Raw genomic sequence first — 26,697 nt, 5'->3', positions numbered from 1 at the left:
TAGGCACTATATCAATGGTATCATCATCATCAGTTTTTTAAAAAACTAAAGTAAATTTCTGTATTTTGAAAACTTTTCATTCCCAAAAGTTAAGAGATTATCCCTGCATGAATATTTAGCAGAGTAACATCTATTAGTTATGTCCTCCACATTATATCTGAGTGATTGTGGGCCACAATTGAATCTATGAAAATGCTCTGGTTCTAATATAGTTTATTGATTGAATACTCAAGATATTTTTGAATTCTATGTTTGTAGTATGGGAATTTGTTTTCTATCATTCTACAGATTTACCTTTCGACCAGTAATGCAGGGCAGTAGGCCACATCTTAGTAAGTATTAAGAAAGAACTACATTTTTTTCATCCTGCAGTATGAAATTGTCATCATCATTGTCATCATCGATTAGCAGCTAGAGAATTAACTTCAGTTTGTTTTTTTTATTCTTTAATTTTTAATTCTGTCTTGATTTGGGTCATATAACTGCTAGACCAGAGAGAGAAGGAAGGTGTCAGCTAGCAGGCAGAGCAGACTTCCTGGAAGGGGTAGAGCCTGGGTAATTTTCAGAAAGAGATAAGGGTGGTTTGTATTCAGGAAATTAGAAAGCTTCCAAGCATGCCATTGACATAGGAAACAAAAAGACACCAAAGACAGGAGAGAAAGAGAAGGGAAACTCAGTCCAACTACAACCCACCAGAGTATCTGTCACTCTTTCTGCCAAAAATGGAGACTTCATCTCATAAGAATAATGGCCACACACACTGATAATGAGACGCAGACAACTAGTCCTATTTTGCCAAGAATTGCTTTTGTTGGATCAGTGCCCTACTTTTCTTGGCCTCCCTTAGCCCCCGATTCTAGCTGTTGATAGATTTTTGAACTTTACATCATGATGAGGGAGCATCATATTGAGAAATAGTCCTGGGGCTACATTCAATTGCATCCCCTCCAACCTCGCCTAGAGCCAAACCCTCAACAGCCAACCTCTGCTGGACTCCAGCCAGGCTATATTCAGTACGTGCTTACAGACAACAGATGTGGTTGGTAGACAGATCTAGCCACTCACCACACTTTTTATGTACCCTTCGGTCTGTCTGAAAACGTATCCTGTGAAAGCCGTTCAATTCCATAACGGTGAAGTTTGGCCACTTTCAAAAGCTGTATTGTTTAAGACTAAAAACCATCCAAATATCAGGAAAGTACACACACACACACACACACACACACACACACACACACACACACACACACACAAGTTAAGATTAATTATTAGTAGAAACCCAGTGTCTTTATGTAGCATGTGTTCAATAATTCTTTGTTGAGTTAATTTATTGAATGGGATTGGATTGGAGGGCTGCAGACAAGTATTTACAAAAACAGGGAATTTTGCAGGGAAGTACCCTGACATGCAAACACTGGGTTTTTGTTTTGCTTTGTTATTTGATACTACTTGAACAGAAAGCATGTTCACCTAATGAATACTATACCTTGTTTTTCCCATGTTGGGCAGGGATTATACTGAAATGGTAGCTTTGCTTTCTCCTCTGCAAAAAAATATTTACTGCTAGAAAATACATAAATATAAAATCTAAAACATAAACACCGATGACTATTACTTGCTTCTCTGTATAGAAGATCCCTTGCTTTCCTCCTTTTCCCAGTCAGGGAAAGAAGAGGGCTACTATGGGGAAGGAAAAAGAATTAACTTCTGCTAATGACTGTGACTCTTAGTGAATTTCTCTATCACTATTTTTCTCACTTTTTAATTTTCACTTTCTTTCTTTCTACTTTAGCCTGAGCCAGTTAGGCAATAAACACTTATTAAATGCCTACTGTGTGCCAGACACTGTATTCCTGAAGCGCTGGGAATACAAAAAAGAAGCAAAAGACAATCACTCCCGTCAAGAGGGGAGACAATATGCATACAAATATATATGAAGCAATATATATACACAGGATGAATAGAAAATAATTAACAGAGAGAAGGCACTAGAATTAAAAGGTAGTAGATTGTAGAAGATTGAATTTTAGTTGGACTGAAAGGAAGCCAGGGATATCATGGCACCTTACAAAAATGTAAATATCTTTATCCTTAAAAAAACAACAATCTTACTATTCCCTCCAGTGATCATCCTATATCTTCTCCTCCCTTTCTTGGATAAAGTCTGTGAAAAAATGATCTCCACTTGATGCTTCCACTTCTCTCCTCTTGTTGCTGTTCAGCTATGTCCAACTATTCATGGGGTTTTTTTTGGCAAAGATACAATAGGAAAAAATTTTCCATTTCCTTCCTCAGCTCATTTTACAGATCTGAGGCAAAATGGGTTAAGTGACTTATCCAGGGTTACACTAATAAGTGATTGAGGCTATGGAAACATTTACATGAACTGATGCTAAGTGAAACAAACAGAATCAGGAATTCATTATACACAATAACAGCAAGAATGTGAGATGATCAACTATGAAAGACTTGGTTCTTCTCAGTGGTTCAGTGATTCAAAGCAATCCCAATAGACTTTGGACAGAAAACCCTATCTGGATGCAGAAAAAGAACTAAGGAAACTGAATGTAAATCAGCACATGCAGTGTTCACTTCTTTTTTCTGTTGGTTTTTTTTTTATCCCATTGTTTTTCTCTTTTGCTCTGATTTTTCTCTTCCTTCATGATTCATAAAGCAATATGTATTATAATAAACAGAAAAAACAGAAAAGCAACGTGTGTTATAATAAACAGAATAAAAAGGGGGAAAGCATCTGAGGTTAGATTTGAACTCATGAGGATGACTCTTCCTGATTCTAAGCCCAATGCTCTATCCATTGTACCACCTAGGTGCCCACAGGTAGCTCTTATTCTCTTCTAAATCCTCTGACTGAGACCTCATAATTCAACTAGAACCATTAGCCAGTGGAGCAGAATTGAATTCGCCCAGAAGAAACGCAATATGCACAAAATTAGAGACTCCACCCCAAATGTTCATAAGGACTCTTTGTGTCTGACCTGTGGCAGAGCACTCCGAGCCCATATTGGTCTGACCAGCCACAGTCAGACACACTGTAACTCAACTCTAATGCAGTGATGTCTTTTTGGTTCTCTTCAAGACAAAGGATAACAATAGGTCTGTCCAGAGTCCTTTTCTCTCAGTCTCCATCCTCCTACATCCCTATTGCCTACTACAGTACTTGACTATATTGACCGCCTTTCCCCACGTCCAGTGGCTTTTTCTCTCAGTCTCCATCCTCCTAGATCCCCACTGCCTACTACAGTATTTGACCATATTGACTGCCTTCCCCATCTAGATATTCTTTCCTCTCTGGTTTTATGACTCTGCTCTTATAGTTCCCGTCTCACCTGTTTTTAACATTCTTCAGTCTCCTTTGGGGAATCATCATCATTCATGCCACACCTCCTAACTGTAGATTAATCCCTCTCATCTCATCCTCTTAATGGATGAGCACATCTCCCAGAACTGGCTATAAAACCCTCCTCTTCTCTCTCCAAAACTTGCTGTTACCAGCTGTCCCTGGGATATCTTTCCAACTGGATGTCCCAACTCGATACACACAAAACAGAACTCATTATCACCTGCTCACCCCTAAAACCCATATCTCTTCCAAATTTCTGATTTCTATTGAGGATATCTTGCTGTCAAACCCACAGGTGCAACCCAAGTATTACCTCAGCTCCTCACTCTTCCTCACCCTGGAAATTCTACTAGGAAGAGAGGTGTTGTAGTGGATAGAGTACTGGACCTGAAGTCAGAGATCCGATCAAATCCATCTTCAGATGCTTACTAGCTGTGTGACTTTGAACAAGTAACTTAACAGCAGTTTACCTCAGTTTCCTTATCTGTAAAATGGGGATAATAATAATAATACCTCTCCCAGAGTTATTATGAAGATCCACCAAGAAGATATTTTTAAAAGGTTTTTTTAAGCCTTAGAGCACTGTCAATCCTAGCTATTATTATTATCTAATCAATTGCCAAATTCTGTTGTTTCTCCCTCCATTATATTTCAGTCATCTGTCTCCTTCACTCTGCTTCTGAGACTCACATTGTCTCTCACCTAGCCTGAACCTCAATCCATCCTTCACAAAATTGCCAACATGATTTTCATAAAACTCGGATCTGATTGTGTCAGTGCCCTACTCAGCAAACTCTAGTTTCTCCAGGATCTTTTAAGGCCAGAGTTATACACTTAGCTATAAAACAAACAAACAAACAAAAAACAAACAAACAAACAAACAAAAAAAAAAAACAAACAAGCAAACCTCCATTTGTTTCCGTTTCCTCTACTGTAAAATGGGAATAACACACCTACCTTGGGGTGGTTATGAGAATCAAGTGTGCTAAGATCAGTAAAGCATTTGGCACAATCCCTGGCAAGTAGCAGGTGTAATATAAATGCACCTGTCTCTTCCCTTTGTCTCTTCCTTTCCTTCTAGCCTTCCTTCTCCACAAGGCAACGAGGTGGTACAGGTGATAGAGCCCTGGACCTGAAATCCAGACAACTTAACTCCAAATCCTGCCTCCCATAAGCTATATGATCCTGTACAAGTCTTTTAACCTCAGTTTCCTTATCTGTAAAATGAGGATAATAACAATACCCACCTCCCAGGGTGATTGTAAGAATCAAATGAAATATTTCTAAAGCATTTAGCATAATATCCCTCATATAGTAGGTGCTATGTAGTTATTATTATTAAAAGCTATTTTTTAAGCCCAGCTCTTTCCAGCCAAACTGTTTTATTTGCTATTCCTTGCATACAAGGAAAAGGGAACAACTATTTTACTAAGTGCCAGAAACTATGCTAAGCATTCACAATATTATTTCATTTCATACAATAATCCATCTCCCATCTTGTCTTTGTACTGCCTGAACCCCTTGCTTAGCATGCTCTCCCTATTTCTTGGGAGTTCTTGTTTATTTTAAGACTCAGTTCAAGTGCCACCTTCTACATGGAAGCTTTCCCACTGTCCCTATCTCTATAGGGATCTATATCCCTCCTATCATCCACCTCTCCTGCTGGTACCTTTCCAACATCCAGATTATTGTGTGTTTACTTTGTATGTGTTTTTTATATACTGATGAAGTCAGGATAGCAATTCCTAGTTCAGAATAAACATGTGACAAATTCACAATAGTTTTCTTTTTGGCAAAAGGTAGACTTATTTGGGAGAAGAGTTATAGACAAAACGAAGAGGTAAAATAGGCACACTATGAAATAGATTTGGGAGAACATTCCAAGCTTAGTTTACAAGGAAAAGAATTTGAAAGAATCAATTAAAGCAATATGCCATAAGACCTAAAGATGCCATTTGGCTGTCAGGTGAGGTCCATAGAGGAGTTAAGCAGACTAACCAGAGTTAGCTATTATAGTAAGGAGAAAGATGTCATTAAGGGGAAGGCACTGTGAGGAACCTCATAGTGAGTTAGCCCTGGAAAGGACTTAGCAAAGAGATTCACCTTGAGCAGATCTTTTATAGGACATACTCAGGGAAACCAGAGAAGTAAAGGCAGGAACTCAGAGGGATCAAGGAGGAGCCAGATAGAATGCACCTGGCAGACCTGTCCAAAGGTATACTCATCAATATCTCATAGGTTGTTGGAAGATGCTCAGAGATGGGAGATAGACAATGGACGCTTGATAAAGAGTTCCATCCTCACAATCGCTCTGTGCAAACAGGATAGTCTGGGAATTAGTTACATCTGATAAAAGCAGGGAAACAGATTAAGTCCACATCATATATTACCAATAAGACCCTTAAGAATAGAACAGTCCTCAGAACACTGATGCATAGTTGGTGGAGTTGTGAAATGATCCAACCATTCTGGAGAGCAATCTGGAACTATGCCTAAAGAAATGCCATTACTGGGTCTGTATCCCAAGGAAATCATAAAGGAGGGAAAAGGAACATGTGGGTACATGTGCAAAAATATTTGTAGCGGCCCTTTTTGTGCTGGCAAGGGATTGGAAAATGAGTAGATGCCCATCAATTGGGAAATAACTGAATAAGTTGTAGTATATGAAGGTAATGGAATATTGTTATTCTATGAAAAATGATGAACAAACTGATTTTAGAAAGATCTGGAGCAGAAGAAGCAGAACCAGGAATACATAGTACACAATAACAGCAAGAATGTGAGATTATCAGTTATGAGAGACTTGGATCTTCAGTGATCCAAATAAATCCCAATAGACTTTGGACAGAAAATGCCATCAGCATCCAGAAAAAGAATTATGGAGATTGAATGTACATCAACATATGCTGTGTTCGCTTTTTTTCCCTGTGTTTTCTTTTTCTTTGCCATAGCTTTTCCCTTTTGTTATGATTTTTCTCTCCCAACATGATTCATAAAGCAATATATATTAAAATAAATAAATACATTTTTTAAAAATTGAAAAGCAAAAGGAATAGGATAGTTTGGCTTTTGTCTTTTCATCACCTGCCAATCCCCCAATCAGTGCCTGAAATAATTAGGCTCTTTTTTAAATTAATTTTATAATTATAACATTTTTTGACAGTATATATGCATAGGTAATTTTTTACAATATTATCCCTTGTACTCCCTTCTATTCCGAATTTTTCCCCTCCTTCCTTCCACCCCCTCCCCTAGATGGCAGGCATTCCCATACATATTAAATATGTTATAGTATATCCTAGGTACAATATATATGTGCAGAACCGAATTTTGTTGTTGTTGTTGTTGAAAAGGAAGAATTGGATTCGGAAGGTAAAAATAACCTGGGGAGAAAAACAAAAATTATGCTCACAGTTTACACTCGTTTCCAAGTGTTCCTTCTCTGGGTGTAGCTGATTCTGTCCATCATTGATCAATTGGAATTGGATTAGCTCTTCTCTATGTTGAAGATATCCACTTCCATCAGAATACATCCTCATACAGTATCATTCTTGAGGTGTGTAATGATCCCCTAGTTCTTCTCGTTTCACTCAGCATCAGTTGATGTAAGTCTCTCCAAGCCTCTCTGTATTCCTCCTGCTGGTCATTTCTTACAGAGCAATAATATTCCATAACCTTCATATACCATAATTTACCCAACTATTCTCCAATTGATGGACATCCATTCATCTTCCAGTTTCTAGCCACTACAAAAAGAGCTGCCACAAACATTTTGGCACATACAGGTTTCTTTTCCCTTCTTTAGTATTTCCTTGGGATATAAGCCCAATAGTAGCACTGCTGGATCAAAGGGTATGCATAGTTTGATAACTTTTTGGGCATAATTCCAAATTGCTCTCCAGAATGGCTGGATTCTTTCACAACTCCACCAACAAGTATTAGGTCCCAGTTTTCCCACATCCCCTCCAACATTCATCGTTATTTGTTCCTGTCATCTTAGCCAATCTGACAGGTGTGTAATGATATCTCAGAGTTGTCTTAATTTGCATTTCTCTGATCAATACTGATTTGGAACATTCTTTCATATGAGTGGAAATAGTTTTAATTTCATCCTCTGAAAATTGTCTGTTCATATCCTTTGACCATTTGTAAATTGGAGAATGGCTTGATTTCTTATAAATTAGAGTCAATTCTCTGTACATTTTGGAGATGAGGCCTTTATCAGAATCTTTAACTGTAAAAATGTTTTCCCAATTTGTTACTTCCCTTCTAATCTTGTTTGCATTAGTTTTGTTTGTACAAAAAATAATTAGGCTCTTAATAAAAGCCGCTTTATTGACAAACCTTTCACAAGGCCTTGGGGAGGGGGAGGGAAATATTCAGATCTGGTAAATTGGTATAATATGACAATGGCCTAAAGCTGTCAGAAAAAACACACATAATGAGTTTTTATTTGCTTCTATATCCCAGACATCCTTCTGGATCCCCCAACTCCTTTTTTTGTAACAAGGTGAAGTCAAACCAACAGAGTAACCATGTCTGATCTTGTGTGCTGCATTCCTCGTCCATAAGCTTATACTCCTCACCCAAAAGGAAGGAGGTGTGCCTCCTTTTCTCATTCATAATAATCACTCAGAGTTAAAATATAATAATAAAACAAGCTTGGCCCCCAAAGAAAAAATATGAGAAGGCACCAATCCCTACTCCTTTGTAAAGGAGTTTTTGGGATCAGGGCAGGGAAAGAGATATTGGGAGAAATGTAAACAATATAAAAATCAAAGATATCAATAAAATTTATTTAAAAATAATTTCTGAGTGATTTATTTTAATATTTTTACTTTGTTATATTCGTTGTATATATTTCCATGGATTTTCTGATTTCACTCTGCATTATTTCATACACATTTCCATATTTCTGTGAATTTCTCATACTTACCACAAAACCCTTAACTTTTTAAACCAGAAAATCATCTATTTTTCCATGAATGGCCTATTCCATAGCCCTATCTTACATGGAGGTGATCATAAATTTTTAAATGATTTTAAGCTTAAGGGAGTTGGCTTATCAAATTGGAAAGTCTTTAAGGGCAAAATGTTTTGTGTAAGGATCAGTCTCAACAAGTTCTAAAAGTTTCATCAACTAAGGGCTTGCCAAAAACTGATGCTATTTCAGCCATAGAAACTCAAGATTCTCTACTTAGATAAAAAAAAATAAATTTGTGTCAGCATAGGAAAAAACCTGCACTGGTAAAAATCACTGATTCCAAAATATTTGTCATGATTTTATCTCCTGGTTCTCTTTATCCTCCTTTTTGCATAAAGTCCATTATCTGGACCTCTTGACTTTGAGTCTTTAAGATGGTTTCATGGGTAAGAATAGGGGTTTCTCATTTCTGTCTAAACTATGGGATTCAACCTAAATTTTTAAAGAAATGTAAGTCATGGATCATCTTTATTGAATTACTTGTGTTCTCAATGGGGGCAGAGGTGGGAGTGATGAGTAGGAAGAGAGGAGAGGAGAGGAAAGAATCAAGAACTCAAAATTTTGAAAACAAATGTTAAAAAAAATTTTATATATGGGGGGAAAATAAAATGCTAAATTAGAAAAGTTTCTTCAGAGTGGAAATTTTCTTTACTCGTATTATACATCTTAGCATAACTTACCACAGAAGTCTTTGGAAAAGCTTATCTAAGACATAAGAAGTTGGTTATACATTCAGTCTCAGAAACAAGATCTGAACCTAGAACTTCCAAATCTGACCCTCCACCATCCACTATGCCAGGTGAGGACAAATAATCTCCTTTTATTTCTGAAGTAACCTGGATAGATAGATAGATGTAGATATTTTGAAATATATATTCTAATAATATCCAATATCCAATATATATTTCACAATATCCACCTCTTGAACCAGGGGAAAATAAATTATGCACTGGAATAAAAGACCTATTTCCTAAAGTGCTCTCCTCAATTCTATTTTAATCCATTTCCAACAAACATTTAAGTGCTCATAACATTCAAGATACTATACTAGGGAAAAAAAGGGCAAAATCACCTTGGTGATGCATGGTGTTGCATTCACTGCCTTTGAGAAGAGAGAATCTGGATTGTTATCTCTTAACAAAGAAATACTTCGCTTGATTTTTGTTGACAATAAGATTATATTTTTGTTTTGATGGGGTGTTATATTTTTCCTCTCCAGAGCTCTGGAAACACCATGTTATTAAAGAAAATGTGTCCATTTTAAGGCCACAAATAGTTGAAATTTTTATACAGCGATTAATGGAAAGTTACCAAGATGGTGAGCTTGAGGTATGTATTACAATTCACCAGATTCTATTTAACCTTTTTAAATACAGCGACCTCCCCTCTTCTCCATTTCTTTCCTTGAATTACATTATGTTTTGTCTTGAAATGACGGTGTAGGATAATGAGGTTGATCTATATCAAAACAATCTCTCCCTCTCTTTCCTCTCTTTCTGTTTGTCTCCGTCTGTCTCCTCCTCCCTCTCTCTGTCTCTGTCTTTCTCTCTTTCTGTGTCTCTGTGTGTGTGTCTGTTTCTCTCTGTCTCTGTGTCTGTATTGTCTTCTCTCCTCTCTGTCTGTCTCTGTGTGTGCGTATGTCCGTCTCTCATCTGTCTTTCAAAGGCACTACAAATCTCACAGAGAAAGAGAGTGAAAGGACATGGGGTGGAGGGGGGAAGCCCGAAGGGCTAGAGCTAAGTCCAAAAGCTTCTAGAAGGGAAACCTAAGAAACAGGATCAAGAGTACCGACAACTGTGTTCCACAGTAATGAGGCTTTTCAGACTTAGGTTCATGGATGCTAATGATCATCTCTTTCTTTTACAGATCACTTTTAAGAAAGAGCACTTAGAGATGTGTCTCCTTTCTCTGGGTTGTGATGTAATGGCTAGAGAACGCAGCAACTTTGAGACCTATTCCATGTTTTATGAAAATTTGTTGCAGCAGGCCAATCGGATGCTCTACCAGAAGGAACAAGTATATAGATGGGGGTGGAAGGGCCATGTCTTAAAAAGAGTCTCAAAGGAGAGTTCTATTTATTAGCTTACAAAAAGCCAAAAAAACGGAATGGCTTTTCTGCTGTGAAATGACGGGGGCTGACTCCTACTTCCATACTGCTTTTTTTAGTGGATCTGTTTTCTTTAAACCCTGGGACTCTAAGCTGTACAGTCAATACTCCGTAGCATTAGTACTGGAGTGGGTTCATGAAAAAATATACAGGGTGTGAGAACAAAGTATTAGATTGTGACAAAAGCAGAAGTAAGGGGTCGAATTTGCTCTCCCTGCCCCACTTCAGGAAGTACTGCACACTCCTGATAAATCCCATGTTCTGGATTTGGGGTCAGAAGTCCCTACTGAGCTGCTTAATCCCTCTGATCACCTTCTTCGGTCCCTCCCAGCTCCAGAACTAAGATCCTATGGACTTTGGCATTTATTCAGCTCTTAGAGTTCATGCTCTGAAACCTCTTTTTTTTTTTTTTTTCCGGTCATGTCCAACTCTTTTATGACTGTATTTTGGGCTTTTCTTGGCTAAGATACAGCAATAGTTTGCCATTTCCTTCTCCAGCTCATTTTACAGATGAGGAAACTGAGGCAACCAAGGATAAGTGATCTGTCCATACATACAGTATCTGAAGCAGGTTTTGAATTTGAAGATTTCTTCAAATAGTGCTCTATCTACTGTACTACCTAGCTGCCCTCTTATAATCGACTGCCATATATTGGTGAGGTTCCAGGAAAGCTTACTTTATCACAAATACAAATCTGTTCCAAACAGCATTCACAACAAAATAACCTATAAAATTTCAATATCCACTCAATAAAAATAATTAGAAAGTGAGTCTATAACAGAAAAAAATCAAATGATTCACATATAAACTAAATATGAATAACTTTAAGATTGATCATTTCCTTCCACTAAAAAGGACAATTGAAAATTCTATATTGTTAATCTCTGCTAGTCACCAACTAGGCAATAAGTATAGACCAAATTCTATAGGGCCATTGCACTCTGCAAAATCTTGAACTCAGCAGCATGAATTGGTGACTTTTTGAACCAATCATAATGAATGAAAAAGATACCATCTTTGCTCGTTTCAATTCAATTGAACAAGCATTTTTGAATGTTCACTATGTGTTTAGTATTATGCTTAGACAAAATGGAAACACTCTCTGCCCTAACAGTAGAGTTAATATTCTACTGAGGTCCATTGTAGTTGGCAAAGCTTGTGGGAAGGACCAGTTTGGTATAATGAAAAAAGAATTATTTTTTTTCCCAATTATTGGTTAGGAGATAGAGAGACATGAATTTTAGTCCTATCTTGGATGCTAACTAGCTGCGCAGTCTTGGTTATTTGATTTCCTTTCTCTGGGTCTCAGATTAGATTCGAAGGTAGAAGACATCTTTAAAGTCTTTAAGCAACTAGTAATAGATAGTAAGCTAGATGGCACAGTGGATCGAGTCCAGGACTCGGAGTCAGGAAGACCTTACTTACTTAGTTCAAATCCAGCTTCAGCCACTGGCTACTTTGTGCAAGTCATTCAACCTCAGCCTGCCTCAGTTTCTTCATCTGTAAGACAGGGATAATAGTGCCTACCTCCCAAGGTTATTATAAAAAATGAGATAATATTTGTACAATGCTTTCCAAATTTTTAAACATTATATAAGTGCTACCTTTTTCTTAAAGACAAACCCCGATATTTTATAGCTTTTTCATCTTACAGATGATTGCACTTTGAGGCTCCTTCCTACCCTTACATTCTTGCCCTTATATTTTATTTGTTGTTGTTTGGTTTCCAGGAACTAAATGAAGTGAGAACAGCTCAAAGTCCATCTGAAGAAAATGTTCACCAGGTTGGTTAGGTGCCACTCACAATTCCATTTCTCCCATTCTCTTCTCTCTGGTTGGTCTGTAACAGGTATTTTTGAGTAGTAGGGCCAGCTTGGACTCTAGATTCCCTATGATCACCAGAAAATGATACAATAGAATTCGGTAACACAAAAAATTGGAGAAATGCTCACAGAAGGTTATTTTTTGCTTCTGCAAATAACATTCTTTGGAGGCCATTGAAAACAGGTTTCCTAACCACATAGGTTAATGAATATTTGACCTGAAGAGGTGAAAAACAATTTAGGGATACACATACTGAAAAAGAAAGAAAAAAGTCACAGATACTGTTGTTATAACAGTGAAAAAATCACTGACTGGTTATTTTGACCTCCTGTAGATGCAACCTTGGCTCTGTCTGGCATCTTACACAACTGGAAATTCTCCCTGTTCATTCAAGGTTCAAAGGATAGTTTTCATTAACTCATTTAGTTTCAGGTCTCTGGCTTCTGTGGTTCACAAAAGAGCTCTATGTAAACTCTTTGGTCACTGCATTTCTAAACCATCGTCCATTCTTGAAATGTCCTGTGCTAGGTAACAGGGCACATACAGAATATGATCTTGGAAATCACAGCTCTCAGAGCCAAACTCACCGATCTAGAAGATGAGAATATCGACCTTAAGGAAAAGATAAGAAAAGAAGTCCAAGAAGAATATGAAGCATTAGTTCAAGCCTTATTTGCGACCTGTTTACACATCAAAGTAGGTATATTCTAGGTCCTACCTGGAAATTTTTGAGTGGTTTCCTTGTGTCACCAGAATCCCAGATGTAGTGTAGTGCCCAGACAAGTTATCTACAGTGGGAATTCTAAATTAATAGGATTTTAGGCCTAATCACACACTGTCCTAAATCTGTTTGCCAGAAAGAAAAAACAACAATAGTCTTTCCTCTAATGAGCCTTCCCACCCGCACCCCCCCTGAGGCTGGGGTTAAGTGACTTGCCCAGGGTCACACAGCTAGGAAGTGTTAAGTGTCTGAGACCACATTTAAACTCGGGTCCTCCTGAATTCAGGGCTGGTGCTCTATCCACTGCACCACCTAGCTGCCCTGTCTTTTTGTTTTTCAAAATATAGATGTTCCTTTCTTTAGATCAATCAGTCAATAAGTATTTATTAAGCAACTACTTTTGGGCCAGGTATTGGGATATAGATACCAAAACAAACAAACAAAAAAAAAAGGTTTTGGTGGTTTTTTAAAATGTTTGCACTACCAATGTTTTATGAAGTGGTGGCTTTCTCTGCTATCTGATTGATAAGGGGGCCGCTGCAAATATTCAGTATGTTGGCCTTTTAGTTTAGCATGGCACAATTGGTCCAAAGAAGTGCTTTCGAACTGGTCAGACCTTCAGCATGTGAACACAGCTAAATTGCCAGTCTTGCAATTACCAGGCACCCTTCAGTAGTCATAAGCAGCCTTCTCATCTGATTCCTCTGAACCAGGAAGGCAATTTTGCCAAAAGGAAATTGCAGTGATTCAGTGGAAAGAACCCTGGATCCAGTATTAGATTATTAGGGGACTTGAATCTTGGCTCTGTCACTTATTCTCCGAGTAACTTTAGGCACTTCTGATTCTGCAGAATGAAGGGGTTTGATTAGAAGGTCTTTAAGGACTTTCCTTGCCAGCTCTCACTCTAAATCTGATGAATTTCAAAGCTCCAAGCTCTCTAGCTCATGTACAACAATATAAAATGCCTTATGAATTATGCCTTTTGGCTGAAATCATTAGAGTTCATTCTAGGAAAGGCCAGATACCCATCCTACCCCACCCTCCCAATCCCTAGCTGCAACACATTATTAACCACTTTTTGCTCGGCAGGAGAAATTGGATGAGCACCAACTTAAAATGTCTCGGAAAGTGTGTGATCTCATCAGTGAAGTGAGGAAAGAAGGGGTTGACAGTATGATTGATTTGAAGAAAAAAATTGGCTTAGGCAAAGTTGCTAATGGAGTGAAAGAAAACTTGGCCAAAGTAAGTGATTTAATTTAGTGCAAGAATCCTAATAGTTCATCCTAGTGTTTGTCTCTGCAGCTCACTCTCAGTTTGTCCCCCTTGGGTTCCTTTTCCCTGTATTTTCTCTAACAGCATGGCACTTCGGACTTACTTAGCCTTCTGTCTTGAATGCATGACTGACAGAACTCTTGGGGAAGGTCTGTGTCTGCTACCAAAAGTTAAAGTTTTGACTTTCCCTGAAAATAAATAGGGATCATGTCCTTTCATTAGCAGGAGCAGCTTCAGACCCTCCAGGAGGAGAACAGGCGCCTCAAGGAGCTGGTGTGCAAGGTGAAGACTGTAAGTCACTGGAAACTAACTGTCCAGCATCAGCAGCTCCAGAGACAGCTAAGAAATGCAGAGAAGGTGAGCAAGCCTGAGCAAAAAAGCTAAAAAGAAAAATTACAGCACAGGAGGAGCTGATTGCTTTTTTAGTTCACAACTACCATAGGTACCATACTACCCACAAAATGTAGGCAAGGCATTTTTCTATAGACAGCAGTAGTCTTGTTGAAGGAAGTCTGATGAGTGCCTTAAATCATGGAGGGTGGAAGATGTAAAACCCACTAAATGCCATTGTCCTGGGAGAAATGGGAAAGGAGAAATAGGAAACAAATAGAGAAGATTGGAAAGTTTCTATCAGAGTGTGAAGATGATGAATGGAAAATATAAGAAAAGAAGAAATTCATGGAGAAATTTTTGCATTAGAGGGATTTCGCAGGTTATTTGTCCAAAAAGTTGTCAATACATGCATATCTTTTGAAGTGACTTTCTCTGTGTAACAAAAATTGATAGTGACTTGGAGAAATTTAGTATTTTAACACACTTCTCATTGATCCTCTATACCTCATTATTCACACACTCTGGAAACAGGTTCTGAGAGTAAATATTAAGAACTAGAATCATGAGTCAGTTCTACAGATCCAGAAAGAGACAAAAATTAAGTAACTTGTGGGGAAAAAAACTGAAATGAAATTTCTTTACCATCTGTTTGGTGATTCATAGGAAGCTACGCAAAGTAAAAAGAAATATTTGCGAGTCAAGATAATGGCTGAACATGAGAGTATTTTATTGCAACAACAATTACTGGCTTTAAGGAAGGCTCTTGCCAAATCTCAAGCAGGGAGTTTGAAGATGGAGAAACAGCTTGAAAAGCAGGTACTTGGGACTTTGCCACATATCCCTCTCTGTGTCTCTGCCTGGGACTGAATTAAATGATTCTAAGGTATCTTCCAATTCTGACAATTTAGAATACTTATGATTTAACCAGAAAGCATCAAACCAAATCAATCGAACTACACCAAATACTATAGGTTCTCTAATGAAAGAACAATGACTGACAGTATTTAGCAATAGGATTATAGTCTGAAGGAGGATGAATACCAGAGTCCTTTCATTCCTCCATTTCTCTCCTTTTCTACTTCTGACTCAGAGAGGGATTATGGATGCGCAGTGCTTGTCCCTTATTGTCCTTACTACTTGGCCAAATGGACCAAGATCTCTCTTCCCCTTCATCCCCCACCAACAAAACAAAACAAAACAAAACCAGGAAAGAATAATACATAAGGCAAACGTAGGGAAAGCAGCTGATGTTTAGGCATTCCATTTGAGAAGTGTGTATAGGGATCTCCCTTTCCCGCCACCCCCCACCCAAAAAACTCCAAAACCCAAAGCCAAAAATCAACAGCAACAAAAATTAAATGGGAAAAGAAAAATAAGCAAGATGTATAACAAACAGGAAAAGCAGCTGAGCTATAGGCATTCCATCTGAAAAGTGATTCTATCCATCCTGAGCATGAAGGAGCAAGTGGGACAAAATAAGGAGTGGAAAACTTTTTAGCCTCTTGAGTTATTTCTTTGCAAAACCATTTCAGCCTTTTGTTTCAAGTGACAGGAGAAGAGGGGAAAGAATGAGGCTTTTAGGAGCCAGGAGATCCCAACCTAAATTCTTGCTCTGACACTTACTAGGTAGGTGACTATAGGCAAGCCACTTGATCTTTGACCACTTCTTTGTCAAATGATGAGACTATAACTTTTTATAAACTTACTTCTCAATGGCATTGTGAGGAAAACACTTTGTAAACATTAAAGAGCTCTAAGTGTTGTTAACTCCTGGTACACTAGGGCTTACCAGTATTTAAAATGTCACTTGAAAAATACAAAGAGAAGTAGCCCTTTTGGTATCCAACATTTTGGCTATCTCTTTAACTATGGAAATTGAGCTGACTATATAGTACTTAGCACTTGCCAGCCACAAAATTTGGCAGATTTCCCCTCTTTTTCTTAGTGTACCAATAAGAACCTGATTAGCAGTTTCAGAGACTCAGTAGCAGAGCCAAATTTAGCACTCCCGGTGCTTTATGCTACCGTGCTAAGAGTAGTGAGTGCATCATTCTGATTTCTGTAACATACTGCACTCTTTTTATTATCTGTGCTTCAGTTTCTTATCCATTTTATGATTGGCCAAACCAGTTTTCTTTCTGTTCTTCACACAAGACATTCCACTTCCCATTTCTGTATTTTTGCGCATACCCCACACCTGTATATTTTTTCTCAAAACCCCACACATGCTCTGGACACCTGGTGGTCTCTGATTCTTAGAATCCCAAGTTTCCTCCAAAGTACAGCTTAAAGACTATGTAAGATCATTCCTCATCTACCCAGCTGCTCCTCCCTGAAATTATATTAACTTTATATATGTATATATATATTTGCTTTGCACTTATATGTACACATGTAATCTCCTATAGAATGAATGTAAGCTTTCTAAAGGTAAGCACTGTTTCATTTGTCTTTTTGTCCCATACCAATCACAATGTCTGATAAATGTTTAATAAATGTTTATTAATTACTAAAAATGGAAGCACATGATATTCATTATAATGTTTATTATTCAGATTCTGGAATTTTAAAGGTATGTTAGACTCTATTAAATATTAGATATTTGCTATTCTAGTGTTAAGTGGGTAGACAAGATGAGACAATGGATGGCGTTCTGGGCCTGAAATCAGGAATATTCATCTCTCTGAGTTTAAGTTTGGCCTCAGACACTTACTGTGTGACTATGGGCAAGTCACTTAACCCTGTTTGCCTCAGTTGCCCTTATCTGTAAAATAAGCTGGAGAAGGAAATGGCAAATCACTTCATTATCTTTACTAAGAAAACTCCAAGTGGGGTCATGCAGAGTCAGACAGAACTGAAGCTACTGAACAAGTATTTGATTGCTTTGACATAATTTTCACTTTATTTCACTTTTTTGTTAAACGCTTATTCATAGCTTATGTCTGAGTGACAAAAATTAATAATTGTGATGCCTTCCTGATAATAACTGAATGAAATTACTTATGTACATCGCAGAGATGTACAATTTGTGAACTGGAGAGAAAATTCCTTCAATATTCCCCTTGAATTTTGAGTCCAATGGTGTACCCCTGTTCAGCTGCCAACTAATAAATGCAGACGTACACCAGCTCTAAGTTCTCTGCCGGATTGGCAAAGATTACTATTTTTGCAGCCATTTTCAATCATGCTTTGCATTTCTCCAATTTAGAAACAGTTGTTTAAAGAATTGGAATACAAAATGACCCAGGAAACTCTAAGTAGGCAGCAGTTGGATATAATGAAAGCGTCCAGCGTGGAGAAACTCTTGGAAGACATAGAGAAGAAAGAACGAAGACTCTGTCTTCTCACTGAGGAAGCAGAAAGGTCTTCTAAAATGGGCCAATTCCAGCAAAAGAAAATTAAGAAAGAAATCCAACAGGTAATCTCAGATCAGAGGAAAGGACCGCCCAAAAGGACCTTAACAGTATCAACAAGGTTTTTCTTTGCTCTTTGAACTTTGCTCATAACACTCTTTTTGCTCCTTGACACACATTAATGATTTAAAACAGGATCTTTTTATGACCATTAAGTTCAACCCAAGAAATTGAAGTCAAATAGCATCACAGACAATACAGGAACTCAGATCCTATGCCTCCTGAATCAGAATAAATAGTTTGGGAGATCCCATAAAAGTATGGATAATAATAGAAGCAAAAATGAAAGAAAAGGCAAGAGAAGTGGGAAGTTATGATATTCTTATACAAAATATATAGCAACATAAAAATCTCTCAGATCTTACAACTTAGGAATCTAGAAAGATCACTAATCATGAGAAATGAAGGGGTTGGACCAGACAATTAAACAGGCATGGGGAGTTTAAGTGATTTGTCCAAGATAACAGTTAATTGTTGGCAAAATTAGGATGTGACAGATGACCATGGTTATCAATTTATAAAAACTTATAGGGAGACCAAAAAGCTTAAGCTAAAAAGAAAATAAAAAGTGAGAAGTCATAAAAGGAACATAACAGTAAAATGAAATGAGTAGTTATGATTATAGAGCATCCATGATGATGACCCAAAAGGAAAATAGTGTTAAAGAAAAAAAAAAAGATATTTCTATATCAACATATAAAAATAAAATTAAAGATAGTGAATTTTATGAGTAAAACTAAGAACAGTTATAGAAAGATATGGCTTAAAAAAAGAAATATCACCAAATGAGGCAATATATCACAGATTAAAATCTTATTATGAAGAAAAATAGAATTTTTTGTTTGCTTTATAAAAACTAAGATGATATAAGAGTAAACATTAATAAGAAAGATTAAGAACTAGATCATCAAAGTCTTTGTTTTAAGTTAAACTACAGAATAGTAGAAGGGAGAGAAAACTAGTAATGGCAGTTTCAAAGCTTTCCTTAATTCATATTGACACAGATTATTTAGATAGTGAAATAAACTTTTCTCAATAGCTACAGTCCAAGCAAGAGTTTTTAATAAGTATCCCCACCTTTCAACTCACTTTCCTAACATAGGAAAATAAGTTACAATACATACAAATATTAATTCATTTAATGAATAACCACTTATTAAATGTATAGGAAAGCATGGCAAAGTGGACAAAAATTCAAAATCCCACCACTACTGCATACCAGCAGTATAACTCTGGATGATTCCCCTAATCTCTCAGTGATTTAATGTTTGCTTAACTGAATTACCCCTGGGGTTAGCTGTGAACCTTGCCCAAGAGATGGTTTCTGATTATAGAATAAAATTTAGCCTACCTACAAATACACAGTTCACCTTATTGCATGTACCTAAATGAGATCATGCAGGGAGAATTGGGAGCATCTTTATTGTTGTATAAACAGAATAGTACAATCCTAAAGAGGGTAGGAACAAAGATAAGGCAAGTTATTCTGCCTGTATGAAAGAGTCTGAGCAAGAATCCAGTTGGGAAAAAAAGGCAACACGAGTCTGTGGTTCATTCATAGGTTGCATGAGAAATGAAACAGCTTTTGCAAAAATTGAATTGATCCCTAGACTTTGCTACAATCCCCTAATCTAGGAATATTCTTCTCAGATAATTTTGGCAACAGGATTCACTGGGTCACGTCAGTAAAAAAAAAAAAAAGCTACTTTGAGTATTAGGGCCTATGTCCAGAGCATGTCTTCTTATTGGGTACATCTATGTTTAGTTAAGGCTACTCAGCCTGTCATTGGCCATAAACGAACAGTGGAATTGAACCAGAAATTGAAAGTTGATAAGCCATTTCAAATGAAATCTCACAAAAATGGGAGTGGCCACAGAAATTGTTGATACCAGCAAGGTATCAAGAGGGCTTTGAAGGTGGGTTAAGAAAAGCTAGCTTGCTTGTCATTCTGGTAGGTTGTAAGGTATGATTCCTGTTCATTAAGCCCTAGTATGTAAGTGGGACTCGTGCTCGACAGTTGCTTCACACAAGGGAAAGAGCCTTTGGGGTTATAAAAGCAATAACTTACACCAGATAAAAGATGGCTGAGGTTAAAAGGACAAGGAAGCATGGCGGTATTACTAATCACTTTGGAGCTGCCACAGAATGCAGAGTCCTTGATCATAATTTCCTTCGACTCCAATGAAAATTTGCAGAATGTTATACACTGTTGAACAAAAGAACCTCTTTATTTTTCTAAACAAGCCTCTTCAAGAGAAGTCAAGTTTGTCATAAGGAAGGTACAATTACGCCTAGAACTCAGAATTTGGTATGGAAAAACTAAACCATTCTTTGCTAGGACAAAAATGACTTATGTTCATTAATTTTTCACTTGTTTCTCATCTTCACTACTACATCTGACATCAAATGTAGCTAAGGAGGAAAGGGAATAACATAAGAACCTTGTATCAGGATATTTAACATAAATGACTCAGCTAGCAGCAACCACCTTTGGATATGCATCCTTTAATCGACCTAGTTCTCCATTTATCAATCTTAGGTTGTGATTGGGCAGGCTAGAGTCTGTCTACCATGGTGGCAGGCACATCACAGAGATTGCTAAACATTTTCTGATGGCATTAGCTCAGGAATTTTGAAATACCATTAAAAAAAAAAAAAAAAACACCCAAACCCATCTTCTCTGCAGTCAAATAGGCCAGCACCAACCACAATAATCAGTAGATCCTAGTCATTTTATCCACTCCAACTGAGTCATACCCATCCCAAACAGGGCATGATAAGGACATTCCATTGCTCCTCTCTGCTTCTAAAAGGTTCTTGGTGTCCTAGTCCACTTACCCACTGAAAGGCCTTTCTACTGGATCCCAGATCAAACGGAACTTTCACAACACATGCTTACTAGCTAAGTGAGAATTGTATTCCTGTGAAACCTTACTTCCCATAAAACATATATTTATGTGATCTATCTCATCTTGTTAGATAAGAAGCCAGCTTGCCCAAGAACGAGTTTTAAAGTTGGATGCATTCCAGCGGGTGGATGAACTGCAGAGCCAGCTTTATGTCATAGAAAGTGCATCAACTCAAATGGGAGGTAAGAAATTATATTTATATATACATACATATGTGTGTTTGTATTCCTACCAAACAAACAAACAAACAAAAAAAAACCTGACTTTGGGATTTTAAAGTAAGGGAAGTTAATGAGCAGGAAGTCCAACAGAAGGCTTTCCTATTTATTTATTATACAATCACACTTTTTTTTTTTTTTATTGAGGTTCCCTCATCTAGGTTTAAATAAAAATTTTGTTTTTTATCATAAAATTGTATATTTTATTATATGAAATAGCATTTGAAGATTTGGTTCTATAAAATCAAATTTGTATCCTTGGAAAGTCAGAATTGAAACGAATGTCTAGGGGTTAAGCCAATCAGATTAATAACAGATTGCTTTCTGAATCCAAATCCTTCAAGACTCCTGAATTTGAGACCCCAGAATTATAGATCTAGAACTATAAGGTACCTAAAAAAAAATCTTTTAAAAATCATTTTTATTTTGCAGATGAAGAAAATGAGGTTCAGGGAGGTGATATGCCAGCCATGTCAAAACAATAATCAAAATGGCAGTTATAATACTTAGGGGCTATCAAAAAAGTAGGCAAATGATCAGACCCACATCTCTCACCTGTGCTATATTACAATAGTCTCCTCTTCAGTGTCCTTGCCTCAGAAAACTCCCCCCCCCCTACAGTTCAATTTCCAAAATGATTTTCCCTATGTATAGGTCTGACCACATTGTCCTTCCCTACTCCCCTCCAAACACACACCAGTGGCTTCCTACTGCTTCTATGATTAAATATAAACTCTTGTTATTTATAGCTCTTTATAACCTGGCCTCAACACACCTTTGCAGCCTCATTAGTGCCAAAAATCCTAGTACATTTTTAAGCTATTAAATCTTAAACATAGTTAATGCTATTTAAAAGTCATTAAAACTTTTTGGGATATCCTCTACATCTGTGGTATCATCTATCAAAACTTAGAAATAGGAACCACAAAGCCATACCCAAGGATCTCGGTGAGCTGCCTATTGTCTTAGAAAACCACAAATTAACTATCAATGCTTTACTATATATTTTAATTATTTTGTTAAATTCTTCCCAATTGCATTTTAATCTGGTTCTGGCTGCACTGGGGAGTGCTGTCTGCAGGTCCATTTATTTGACACCTCTGCTGCACATTACTCTCCAGCTTTTACTGGCTTTTTAAAACTTCTTCCACTCATGGCCCCTTTCACCTGAGAAATTTTTGCACAATCTTAAGTATATAGATACATAAAACATATACAAATCTAACACTGATAATAAATCATAAATTTATTTTAAAAGAATTCTTTGGTATACATAATATTTTACTATTTATTAAAGGTGAAAGCAAATTTGCATACTAATGAGGTGGATGTGCTTGTTTATTTTTACAAAAAGAATTAAATCTTGGCAGAGTATTTGATACTTTTTATTGTTGCCAAATTTTTCACAATCCACATGGAGTCACAACCCAGTTCAAGCTTTGATCTAGACAAATTAGTTTTCCCGCTATTCCTTTGAGACAAAATTCCATTTCCCATGTTTGCATCTATTCATGCATTCCATGAATACCCCCTCACCTCTCTCTCTCTAGAATTTTATATCCTTTAACAATCAGCACAAGTACCTTCTATAAGAAGTCTTTTTCCTGATCTTCATCACTGCTAATTTCCTTCCTCTAAAAACTGCCTTAGATATATATTCTGCATATAAACACATTGACTTTCTCAACCACCCCTAATAGTAGGGGAACTCCTTGAGATTGAAGAGGGTTTCATTTTAGCTTTGTATCCCCAGCAATCAAGACAGCCTAACGATTGACCATAATCCCAGGCAAATCAAAACTTCTAGTAGAATTAATCTGTAAAATGATGAGGGCAAAGGGAAAGGTTTCTCCACTCATTGAATTAATGTGATTTGTATGATAATGGAAAATCTGTAGAGCCTGAAGTCAATTTGTAATCAATGTCATATTCAACATCTCAGGTCTTACATCAGGGGCTAACTATACGCGAAGTTCTGTCTCCACTCCATGCAGATATTCCCAACAATGCCTCTTAAAGTTTGAGCCTAAAAGCAGTGAAATAACAAAAAAGATTCAAAGACCAAGCACCGTAAGTAATAAACCTGGAAATGTAAAGACAATGAAAAAAAATAAAAAATTTAATATGAATTGCTTTTCAACTTACTCTTTAACTTCATGTCAATAAAATTTATACAATAATGAAATCACTTTTTATGTCTAAAGGCTTAAGGCCAAATCTAACCAAATTGGGCAGAAGTCCTAAATATCAATGGATCTCACTAGAGACTTAAGGAATTCCTGCCCATATTCTCCATTTGAATCTTTTCAAGAGTAACCTTTGCCTATACATAAATTGTTAATTCAGGCCTTTATCACTCATCTTAGATTATTAAACTCTTGATATTCCTGCTTCCAGTCATCCCCTCTCCAAGTCATCTTTTATTTTTTTTAACTCCTTTTATTTTATTTTTATTTACTACTATTATCCGCCTCCAGTTACATTCAAAAAAATTTTTTTTACATTTGTTTAAATTTTTTGACTTCTAGGTTCCCTCCCTTATCCCCATCCACAATTGAAAAACCATGTGTAAGGCTATACAAAACATTTCCATAAAAGTCAAGTTGTGAAATAATAAAAGCTCCCACCCTAATGAAAATAAAAATCTTCAAGAAAAATTGTTAAAGAGATAAAGAGAGAATGTTTCCATCTGTACTTAGACACAATTTCTTCTCTGGGCATTTATATACCCAGTCCTTTACAAGTCATTTACAGCCAGTTATTCCAGAAATTTTGAATATATTTCACTTTGCTTGAGGTTTATGGAGGATTTTCCAGATTTTTTTTTTTTTCTGAGAGCATTCTGCTCATTTCCCATAGAGCAATAATATTCCATCACAACACAACAGTTTGAGCCATGCAATTTTTTTGCCCTAAGAGCTATGAATATTTTTTTTTTTTGTACATATAACTCATTTTCCTTTTTTTACCCTCCAAATCTCTTTCGGTATTTATATCTAGTAGTGATGGTAACCCAAAGGATATGCATGAATTTATAGCCCTTTGGGCACAGATCATATCTTTTGATCATTTATCAATTGGAGAATGGCTTTTACTTTTTTGACTTGACTGTTCCTTCTGTTTTGAGAAACGAGGTCTTATCAGAGATACTTGCTTGGAAAATGTTTTTACAATTAATATTGCTATTTCCTCCCATTTATTCTCTCTCCTTTCACTGTCACTCTTCAGTGTTTTGGTAATGACCACTCCCCTCCCCTAATATGCCTTCTCTTTTATCACCCTCCCCCCCCCCTTCCCATATTCCATTTCCCTCCTATTTTCCTTCAGGGTAAGATAGATTTTTATATTCCTATTGAGTATGTGATTTCCTCTTTGAGCTAATTCTGATGAGAGTTAAGGTTTACTCACTTCCCCTCTTTCCCCTTACTGTAAAAGCTTTTTCTTTCCTCCTTTTTTATGGCAGGTAATTTACACCATTCCAACTTCTCCCTTTACCTTTCTTCCAGTACATTCCTCTCACCCCCTAATTTCATCATTATTTTTTAAAAAAGGTATTTATTGTTCTTTCATATTCAACTCACACCTTTATCCTGTCTCCTGCCATAATAATGTTCTGAGTTACAAGTATCATCCTTCTATGTACAAAACCTTATTAAATCCCTTATGTCACTTTCCTGATTACCTCAGCTCCTCATGCCTCTCTAGAGTCCTGTATTTGGAAATCATATTGTCTATTCAGCTCTGGTCTTTTTCTCACAAATGCTTGAAAATCCTCTATTTTATTGAATGACCACCTTTTCCTCACCTTATTCTCAAGTTTTTGCTAGGCTTGGTTCAATCCTAACTCCATTGCTCTCTGGAATATCATATTCCAAGTTCTCCACTCCTTTAAGGTAGGAACTGTTAAATCCTGTCACTCCACTATACTTGAATTGTTTATTTCTGGATGCTTGCAATATTTTCTTTTTGACCTGGAAGTTCTGGAATTTAGCTAAAATATTCCTGGGAGTTTTCATTTTGGGATCTCTTTCAGGAGGTGATCAGTAAATTCTTCCAACGTCTATTTTATCCTCTGGTTCTAGAATATCAGGACAGCTGCCTCTTTTCTCTGAGTGTGAATGCATTTATATTTACTAGCTGGAGTTGAAACAGAATCGAACCTAGAAACCAAGGCCAAGTTAAGTGGCACACAGAGAAACTGAACCCTGGACTTTTTAGATAAAAAAAATCACACAGGTTGTGACAAAATGCTGGCTTAAAAATGGTCTAAGAACTTCCCAAGGAAAAATACTAATACCTAACTAACATTTCTAGGTACCCACTAAATGCCAAAGAAGAGATTGCTTATCCAATGTCCATGTTCAGCTGGCAACCTTTCGAATTCCTACTGCTCAGCAATCAACACCCCTGCTCAAGCCTACACACTGGTAGCTCTTTTCAAGTTTGCAGAGGAACTATCTAGTCCCCTGCTTCAAAATAGTTGAATAAAAATCGCTATAAAACATTAATATATTAAACTCAACTGTGTTCAGTATTGTTGTTGGAACCACCATTATAACAAATTATTTAATTACTACAGCCTACATAACCAGACAATTACAAAAATAAAGTATTTAGCTCCAGGATTTAAGATATGGTACATGTAGAGGGCTGAAACTCTGAAAAGGTGTACTTGAATCTGAGACAGCAGAGCACTTAAGGATAATTACATATTCAATGTGACATAATGACTCTATAAGCATATACTTAGATGAGATGGTAATGTGATGGCTCTCCTCATGATTGGGGCTTGCCGAATGTGTGGTAGTGAGGTAATGATAGGCAAGGATTGGAGGGTTGGGGGAGAAAGGTCAGGATTACTTGGCTGCAGGACCAGGAGGAGAGAATTTTACAAATTTCTAAAAATGAAGACTTGCAGCAGAGTCTAAGTGAAAGGTGAAAATACTAAGTTGGTGACTGTCTTGATCTACTGTCACAAATTGATATAAAGCATTTATTACTTCGCTTCATCAAGTGCCGCCTCCTTGGCCCATCTCTGTCACTTCTGAAGACAATACAAACCTACCAATGGCACCTTGAGTAGGCCATTGACATTTCAAAACTTCCTTCTTCCAACAAACCTACACTGAAGCCATCTTATCTACAAAATCATCTTCCAAAGGAAATGTTTTTGGGGAATCTCAGAAATCCTGCTATAATCAGACTCAATAGTAAACTCAAATCCAATGTTTCAAAGACAAATGAATCCTTGTCCAAAAATATCACGCATACAGAGCATATGGTCTCTTTTCTTAAAAAGGGGATCCTTAGCCAAAGTTAGTTTTTTTCCACTGCTGACTAAAGTTGGACAATTTTCATTTTAATTTTTTTAACAATTAGTTTACATAAATAATTTTGTTTCCACCAAAATGGGGAGAAAAACTATTAAATTTCAGATGTCAAGTCTTATAGCAAGGACTAATATGTCCTAGTGCTTTTTACTTAAATCAACAATCTTCCAAAATGGAAGCCCAATTTCACTTTATATCTTACCCCTCACTGAAATAGATTTGT

At 36.9% G+C, this 26,697-nt stretch overlaps 1 protein-coding gene across 1 annotated transcript in view; it reads left to right on the top strand.

The window, feature by feature from the left end:
* The window catches only part of LOC141566082 (uncharacterized), a 207,149-nt gene extending 181,460 nt beyond the window's left edge, over positions 1 to 25,689 (top strand). Inside the window, exons 42-52 of the mRNA XM_074310125.1 lie at positions 9,565 to 9,674; positions 10,212 to 10,361; positions 12,184 to 12,237; positions 12,806 to 12,973; positions 14,088 to 14,240; positions 14,493 to 14,627; positions 15,267 to 15,419; positions 17,812 to 18,021; positions 20,997 to 21,108; positions 23,087 to 23,214; positions 25,459 to 25,689. Coding sequence (XP_074166226.1) covers positions 9,565 to 9,674; positions 10,212 to 10,361; positions 12,184 to 12,237; positions 12,806 to 12,973; positions 14,088 to 14,240; positions 14,493 to 14,627; positions 15,267 to 15,419; positions 17,812 to 18,021; positions 20,997 to 21,108; positions 23,087 to 23,214; positions 25,459 to 25,575 — 1,490 coding nt within the window. The 3' untranslated portion in view covers positions 25,576 to 25,689. The remainder of the gene's footprint in view (positions 1 to 9,564; positions 9,675 to 10,211; positions 10,362 to 12,183; positions 12,238 to 12,805; positions 12,974 to 14,087; positions 14,241 to 14,492; positions 14,628 to 15,266; positions 15,420 to 17,811; positions 18,022 to 20,996; positions 21,109 to 23,086; positions 23,215 to 25,458) is intronic.
* Positions 25,690 to 26,697: the final 1,008 nt, after the last annotated feature.

This window comes from Sminthopsis crassicaudata, chromosome 4 (genome assembly GCF_048593235.1).
Source record: "Sminthopsis crassicaudata isolate SCR6 chromosome 4, ASM4859323v1, whole genome shotgun sequence".
Lineage (NCBI taxonomy): Eukaryota > Metazoa > Chordata > Mammalia > Dasyuromorphia > Dasyuridae > Sminthopsis > Sminthopsis crassicaudata.
The sequence above is the reverse complement of the archived record's forward strand: the minus strand, read 5'-3'. Positions and strand labels throughout refer to the sequence as shown.